Genomic DNA, 8,872 nt, shown 5'->3' with positions numbered 1-8,872 from the left:
TTTTTAAGAAGAGACTGGACAGCCATTTGTCTGAAATGGTGTAGGGTTCCTGCCTGAGCAGGGGGTTGGACTCAATGACCTCCAAGGTCCCTTCCAACTTTATTATTATTATTATTATTATTATTATTATTATTATTATTATTATTATTATTATTATTATTATTATTATTATTATTATTATTATTATTATTATTATTATCAGAAGACGGATGGGAAGATTGCAAATGGCAATCACATGACTCTGGGATGGTGTCAAGTTGCCAAGTGCCTGGGTTTTGTTCATGTGACTTGAGGGGAGGCTGCGATTGTCATAAGCGTGAGGACCAATCACGAGCCAATTTTTTCAATGCGGTTGTGACTTTGAACAGCTGCTAAATCCGTGGGCGTAAATCAAGGACTGCCTGCAGTTGTCCATGGTTTTCCCAACTACAGTTATCAGAAAGATTTAAAATTGATAAAAAGATAGGGAGCAAAATAAGACAGAATTGGAGGTGCCATTGTGCACCAACGATGAACATGCAATTGCTTAAATCAGGGGTCTTCAAACTTGGCAACTTTAAGACTTGTGGACTTCAACTCCCAGAATTCCTCAGCCAGCCCTGGCTGGCTGAGGAATTCTGGGAGTTGAAGTCCACATGTCTTAAAGTTGCCAAGTTTGAAGACCCCTGGCGGTTAAATGTATACATTTTTGTCGAAATGTGAACAGCCATTTCTGAATTCTTCTGCATGCTCTTTTCCTCTCTTATTAGCGTTTTGAGGAAAGTCAAGGCCGAACCAATAGCAAAACTGCTTTTTATCAAGCCCTCCAGAACTCTTTGGGCGGTGAAGAATCCAACCTTCTCATCCAGGATGCAGCTACATGGTTTTATTCCCTGGAACACTCATCCACCGAGTATGCTTCCTTCTCCAGGGCGTTAGAAAATGCCACTCGGTAAGTTTCTCCCTTTTTTTTTTTTAAAGGTCGGAGAGAAATCATGGAAGTAAGGCATGGAAAAGAAAAAAAAAGGCAGGACAAGCAAAAGACGATTTCTTAGGACAAGCCATTACTCTGTAGAAGCAAGATATATTAACAAGGGCTTAGTAAAGGGTTATTGTGCTTCATTATTCTGGCTAGCAATTGTGACCTCTAGCAATTGTGACCTCTAGGATATAATCCCCATATCTTTAGTGTAGGGGTAGGCAACCTTGGCTCTTTTATGACTCGTGGACTTCAACTCCCAGAATTCCTGAGCCAGCCATGCTGAGGGGAAAGGGAGAGGTTTCCAAGCTGAGCCATGCTGGCTCAGGAATTCTGGGAGTTGAAGTCCACGAGTCATAAAAGGGCCAAGGTTGCCTACCCCTGCTTTAGTGTAATGGTTAAGATGCTGGCTTAGAAACCAGGAGACGGTAAGTTCTAATTGCATTTTAGGCATGAAAGCTGACTTTGAGCCAATCACCAGGGGACTGTGAGTTCTAGTCCTGCCTTAGGTATGGGACTGGCTTAAAAACTAGGAGGTGGTGAATTCTAATCCCACTTTTGGCATAAAGGTTAGCTGGATCACTTTGGGCCAATGATCAGACTATGAATTCTAATCTCACTTTAGGCATGAAAACCAGCTGGGTGACTTTGGGTCAATTGCCAGGAGACTGTGACTTCTAGTCCCGCCTTAGGCATGAAAGCTGACTGGGTGACTTTGTGCCAGTCACTCTATCTCAATCCAACCCACCTTCACAGAGTAACTGTTGTGTAAAAATAGAAGGAGGAAGGAATATTATGTGTGTTCATCACCTTGAGTTAATCTATGAAATACTAAAGACAGGTTGAAATCTAATCAATCAATCAATCAAAATAAATAAAGTCAATTCTTTCACCGTGAATCCATGTTCTGGGACTGCGTGGCTGAACGTGGGTTGGAAGTACTCAAAATGAATTCCTTCTAAGTATCTAAATATCAAATTGAATCTCCAGTAGTTTTTTTTTAAAAAAATCACAATAAATGCACTTTTTCTGCTGTAGAAAAAACACCAGCTCCCCTCTCCCCATCCAAGGCGCACATACTATACTTCCCAATGCTTTGGCACATGTGTTTATCAAAATTGTGGCGTAGCACGCATGAATGTCAGGATAAACATAAGCTTCACAGCGCATTGTGGACGAGATGCTAACTTTGATGCCCCCTGCAGAGGTGTACATAGGCAGAAGAGGGAAGAAGTCAAAACCGAAGCGTTGGATAAATGTATCAAGTTGAGTTCAGTTTTAAATTATGGGCTGCAGACCTTCCAACACATTCAAGAAAGACATTTTGAGCAGGAGAGCCGTAACCCTTAAATACCGTCTCTTGCGGCTGACGAGTATTGCTTTTGTTTTCTTTGGCTCCTCATATGTCATTTCTTCGAGTTTTAAATTTGGCAACTTTACCACATTGGACTTGAAATAAGAAACCGACTGCCATATGCTCCTCAGGATATCCATTCTTGTTCATTCTTTGTGATGAATTTTTTTAATCAGAGAAGGAGTAAGATACCNATTTAAACACAGCCTTAAGTTTGTTAAAGGCAGAAAGGTGACTGAAACAGGAATTAGAAGCAATCAACTGCATGCTTAAAAGAGGGCTGAAACTTGGAAAAGAGAAAAGTTTACAAATTATTTTGACGTATTCTTTTATGTTGAATTCTCCACGGAACATCTATATCCCATATGGCTGCACCAGGCCTTTTCTTTTTTTAAAAAAATAGATTTTTTTTCACTAAAAGAAAATGATAAAAAAGAAGAATATTGGAAAAAATAGTCCGGTCTTTCCATTTATGATCAATCTTTGTACTTATGACCACATCACTGTCCCCATGGCCAATGATTGCAATTCAGATGCTGGGAAACTGGTTCACATTTATGACCCATTGCAGTGTCCTGCGGTCATGTGTGCAGTCTCCTGATTGCAATTTGCAAGGGTTCAGCAAAAAACACCCATTCAGAAAAATGGTTTCACACTTAGAACTCCAGCATTCGCTTAATGACCATTGTAAAAATGATTATCAAATTGGGTCTAACTTGACTTATGACCACACTGTCTTACAATGGAAATTTCACTCTCTGTTGTGTGCGTAAATTGAGGCCTTCTTGTATTAATCTTAAGTCACGCATCCAAACTGTAATTTCCATTTTGGAAACCTATAATATTTGACTCAGGGACTTTTATGCTTCCCCCCCCTTCTCTTGGTTACTCTACCACCTTACCTAATAGAGAATTTTGGAGAATTTGACCATTTTTGTTGTTGGTTAATCCTGAGTGTGTGGATATGGAGTTACAGCATAAAGGCAGAGACTTCAGATCTATTTATGATAAAAGGCTAATTGTTTCCAGATTGTAAAGATGCTTTTTTTTTTACTGTTTTTAGAGATCACTTTATCATTTGCCCAACCATAGATATGGCGAAGGAATGGGCTAACAACAAGAGAGGAAATATTTTCATGTACCATGTGCCAGACAGCAGTTCCTTGAGCAGGTAAGGATAATCTTTTGACCTAGCTTACTTGTAAAATGATTTAGATAAGAGTAAAAGTGTTCTTTGGATCATTCCTTATGCTCATGATGACTAGGGAACTGAAGGCTAAAACATATAAAGAACGGTTGCTGGAATTGGGTATGTCTAGTCTAATGAAGAGAAGGACAAGGGGTGACATGATAGCACAGTTCCAATATCTCAGGGGCTGCCACAAAGAAGAGGGAGTCAAGCTATTCTCCAAAGTGCCTGAGGGCAGGACAAGAAGCAGTGGATGGAAATTAATCAAGGAGAGAAGCAACCTGGAACTAAGGAGAAATTTCCTGACAGTGGAACAATTTGCCTCCAGAAGTTGTGGATGCTCCAACACTGGAAATTTTTAAGAAGACTTTGGACACCTATTAGTTTGAAATGATATAAGGTTTCCTGCCTGAGCAGATGGTTGGATTAGAAGACCTTCAAGGTCTCCTCCAAATTTGTTACTCCGTTATTCTGATAACTAAAGTTTAAGATAGTTCTTATGCCATTCTTGAGTGAGTTCCTGGTCCAATCCTTTTCTGGGCCTTTGAGGCAGGAGACAGATGTAGAAATAGAGGTGGAGCTGGCGGTAGAAAGTATTAGCTTTTCAGAAAGAGGTTAAAAGAACAAGGTCAAGAAAGAAAGAACAATGGAGCTTCAGCTTCTAGTTTCTATATAAGAGGAAAACACCAGAGTAAAACCAGTAAAAGAGAGTAAGAATAATTGAGCTGAAAGCATGTCTGTTTTCACTTTTTATTCTACCTTGCATGCAAAGCATCAAAACCACTTTTTCTGCATTCTACTTCCTCTTATATGAGAAGATAGTTTGCTTCTGTTGAAGGAAAAGTCTTCATCATGGTTCAGTCCAAGCAGGGAATAAACAACATGGTGACTGCTTTAGGAAGAAGGTTGCAGTTTATTGAAGAGGAGAGCCAGACAGAAAGATGGCTCTGGAAGAAAAAAGAGAGCACATGTAGGGAGTGGGTTTTTATACCATCTGGAGTCTTTTGTTTGGAGTTGTTCCTGTGGCACGAACTTTGACCTGAGTCTGAGTGTGCCTTTTGGTATCTCTGTGTTAATCCTATTATGTCCTGTCTTAGAGTTTGGGTGGGGTATGTAGATTTTAGGTGTCTTTGTCTTCTTAATCTTCTAGCTGGGGGGCTCACATCTGCATTTATACATAGCTGGTTTCTGCTTGGAGGAGGGGGAGACTTGAGACTATTAAGAAAATTGGGCATGCTTTTCTGCCTCTTTAAGATCCTTTGAGCAAATATATTTTTCTGCCCCCTTCTCTGGGGGGCTGACTTCCCACACTTCCATTGGTTCTAACTATTGGAAAGTGTTTGTAGAGTTTTCAGAAAAGATTGTTTTCTCTATCACCAGCTACGTTTTAGCTAGAACAGGGGTGTCTGACCTTGGCCACTTCAAGACATGTGGACTTCAAGTCCCAGAATTCCCCAGCCAGTTATGATGGTTGGCTGGCTAACTGGAGGAATTCTGGGAGCTGAAGTCCACAAGTCTTAAAGTGGCCACGCTTGGATACCCCTAAGCCAAAATGAAGACATCTTTCATAGATGTCTTTCATATGTTCCTTGATATATTCAGTGTCTTTGATAGATGTTTCCATTTAGTCTTGAACGGTGTGCATTAGCACATTCACGGTTGTTAAGTGAATCTGGTTTCCTATTGACTTTACTTGTCAGAAAGTCTAAAAAAGTGATCATATCACCCTGGGACACTGCAACCATCATAGGTATGAGTCAGTTGCCAAGCGTCTGAATTTTGACCACGTGACCACGGGGATACGGCAACGGTGTAAAAAATGGTCCAAAGTCACTTTTTAAAGTGCCGTTGTAACTTCAAATGGTCACTAAATGAACTGTTGTTGAGGTCTATCTGCATTATCAAATAAATCACCACCGCCTTCTTTTGAGATGTTTTTTTTTTACTTCCCTGTCTAGCCAGTCCCCACATTTACATTACTAAAGCTGAGCTGCAATTGAATTAATTAGCTAGTTCTCTGTGGACCATCAGCCTTGGGGCAGTAAGAACTTAATCTAAGCTTTTTTGTCTCCATAATTTCTTGACTTCAGTTCCTAGACTAACTAGCCAATGGTCATTAGGAAAGCTGTACAAAACCCCAGAATTCCTTTATTTTCATAAGAGGTTTTGGACTGAGCGAGAGACTAAAATCTGGAGTAATGAAATAAAAACTGAAACATCTCCAGCGTAGTTTAAATCTCACTTTGGGAATATGCGTACAGTGTTTATTTAGTGACATCTGTGCTAATTTTGCAAGAAATGTGAAAAAATAGGGCTTGTGAGCATTTCTTGGTGAGCAAATGGAAATCCCATGGCAGGCAGTTAACTTCCTTTTGAATCTGGCACAATGTCTGATTTAGTCAAATTTCTGTTTACATTGAGCCTTTTAAACTTCTATTTGATATGGTCTTTCGTTAATTTTTGTACAAACACAAATATTGACTGATGTCTTGTCCAAACATTCTTTCTAAATGATTTAAGTCTCAAATTAAGAATTCTGAGATGCAGTTCACTCATTCTGTGTCCAGTGATTTGAAGATAATAGGCAGAATTATCCTGTTGGCTTTACCGAGATCATTTTAATATTTGTAAGTATATTATAACAGTGTGAAAATTCCTAAGGAAGTAGCAAAGAATTGCAAAATAGTGTACCCAGTGTTGCGTCACAGTTCAGCAGCAGATAAATTGGTAAAGCAAATTTATCTGGAATATGACTAACAACCCTTTGTTTAGCAACCGTTCAAAGTCACAACAGTACTGAAAAAAGTGACTTATGACCAGTGCTTTCACACTTATGACCATCACAGTATCCCTGTGGCCACATTATCAAAATGTGGACTCTTGGCAACCAGCATTCAGACAGTTGCAGCATCCCTGCATCACATGATCTCCATTTATGACCTTCCCAGATGGTTTCCAACCAGCAAAGTCAATGGGGAGAAGCTGGATTCGTTTTACGTCTATGTGATTCACTTAACAAATGCAGTTATTTGCTCAATAACTGTGGAAAAACAGGTCGTAAAGTTGGGCACTGTCACCTGGTGATCTGCTTAACAACTGGCGTGACTTAAGACCATAGTTCCAAGTTGTAATTCGAGGACTACCTGTAACAACAGTGCCTTACTGTGTCCAAATTGTAGCATTTCTATGTGTTTCATGAATGTTTATAACCCTTTCAAATAAAACATGCTTAAATCTAACCCAAATCCCCTCAGATTTGATGTATATTGGATGTATCCAATCAGAGGCACCCAAGACTGGTTTAAAAAAAAAAATCAAGATGGAAGGGGCTGTTCCTCTGTCAAAACCCTACTGTTCTTTCATAGATGTGTCATGCAATGAATGTGAAAAGGAGACAGGATTTCAGTCATTAGTTTTGACACAAATTCCCCTACATGCAATCTCCTCCTCATAGCCATACTAAAGGGGTGATGCAGACATCTGAACCCCATAAAAAACAGGGGTGGGTAGCTTAGGATTTAAATGACTTATGTAACGACCCCTAAGTTCGCCATCTTGATCTTGAATGCCAAACTGTTGATTTTATTTCACTATGTGGTTCCCCCCCCCCCATTTTCTGGACGTTTAATGCTAAATTAGATCAGCTGAAAGCTTGCTACCCAGTGAAGTGAGTCTGTTGTAGTCCTCGGCTTACGTCCACAACTGAGCCCAAAATTTCTGTGGCTAAGCAAGACAGTTGTTAAATGAATTTTGCCCCATTTTACGACTTTTCTTGCCACAGCTGTTCAGTGAATCACTGCAGTTGTTAAGTTAGTAACACGGTTGTTAAGTAAATCTGGCTTCCCCCTTGACTTTGCTTGTCAGAAAGTCGCAAAAGGGGATCACGTGACATTGGGACACTGCCACCGTCATAAATATGAGTTAGTTGCCAGCGTCTGAATTTTAATCATGAGACCACAGGGATACTGCAATGGTAATAAGTGTGAAAAATAGTCATAAGTTACTATTTTCAGTTATGCTGTAACTTCAGTCACTAAAATAATGGTTGTAAGTCGAAGTCTACTTGCATTCTCCTCAAGATTAAGGCCTCCTGATATTAGCCAGGATTACTGTCAGCCATCTGGATGGTTTTGAAGTTGGAAATAAACCTGGTTCTCATCATTCTTGGTAACAGAGCATCTTATTCACTATGGCAAGGGTGTAGAAATGGGAAGGCCTGGAAAAAAAACCTGGAAAAAATTAAAAAAACACAGTTTTTCCCCCTGTCCCCCACTTTCCCCCCCCCAAAGCTGTTTGGAACTGTTTCCCCCCCAATTTTTCTAGTTTTTTCCCCCATCTCTACAAGGGTGGGGTAGTATAATTATATAATTTGATTGGGAGCTGCCTTGAATTACTTAGAAAAATGGGCAGCTATATAAATGTTTGAATGGATGAGTGACTAAATAGGGTTCCTGCCTGAGCAGGGGGTTGGACTCGATGACCTCCAAGGTCCCTTCCAACTTTATTATTATTATTATTATTATTATTATTATTATTATTATTATTATTATTATTATTATTATTATTATTATTATTATTATTATTATTATTATTATTATTATTATTATTATTAAATAAAATAAATTGTGCTAGGCCTCTCCCATGTTCTCCTGAAAACTGCTTTTTCTCCCTCATACTCTTTTTTTTTTTTAAAAGAGAAGAAAAATAATTTTGGGGGTGATGGGCTTTGAACTGAATTCTTCCCATTTTCTCTGGAAGCGTTTTAGAAATTTATTCTAAGAATTTTCTTATCTTTTTATATGTTTGTACTTTATTAATTCGGCTCAGAGATGTCCACATGGTACGGTCCTAAGAGTGAAGATGGTGGTGTACTTGAACCTCTTCTATCTTTATATATAAATGGCAATAAGCACAAAAGCATAAAAATGGATGGAGCTTTGTTCATTCCATTCTGGGCGCCATCTTGATTTTTTGGGACCATAGCCGGTGGACATTTCTGATTCAAGGGCTGCTTAACTTTCTACCATAGCTTCTAGGATTAAAGCCACTTCAGCCATTCATATATCATTTTAGCTCAGCACATCTATTTATTTATTTATTTATTTATTTAATTTATATCCCGCCCTTCTCCATTTGGACTCAGGGCGGCTAACAACCAGATAAAACACTAATCCCCAAAAACTACAATTTAAAAACATAAGTAAAAACAAATATTAGTAATTGGTCAAGTTAATTTAAAAATTACTTTAAAACCCCATTAAAATTTTCCCCTAGGCCAGTCCTGCAAGTTGGAATAGCCATGTCTTAAGGGCGCGGCGGAAGGAAGGGAGATCAGGGATCACCCTGATCTCTGGGGGTAGCTCATTCCAGA

At 39.2% G+C, this 8,872-nt stretch overlaps 1 protein-coding gene across 1 annotated transcript in view; it reads left to right on the top strand.

Moving 5' to 3' along the window:
• Positions 1–749: 749 nt before the first annotated feature.
• Positions 750–8,872, top strand: part of LOC107299942 (thyroglobulin-like) — a gene marked incomplete at its 5' end in the record, with an annotated part of 15,585 nt that continues 7,462 nt past the window's right edge. Inside the window, 2 exons of the mRNA XM_015829286.1 lie at positions 750–931; positions 3,376–3,483. Of these exons, the coding sequence (XP_015684772.1) occupies positions 750–931; positions 3,376–3,483 (290 nt within the window). The remainder of the gene's footprint in view (positions 932–3,375; positions 3,484–8,872) is intronic.

This window comes from Protobothrops mucrosquamatus, unplaced genomic scaffold (assembly GCF_001527695.2).
Source record: "Protobothrops mucrosquamatus isolate PMUCROS unplaced genomic scaffold, P.Mucros_1.0 scaffold5746, whole genome shotgun sequence".
NCBI classification, from domain to species: Eukaryota; Metazoa; Chordata; class Lepidosauria; order Squamata; family Viperidae; genus Protobothrops; species Protobothrops mucrosquamatus.
Note: the sequence above shows the minus strand (reverse complement) of the source record. Positions and strands in the feature narration are given on the sequence as shown.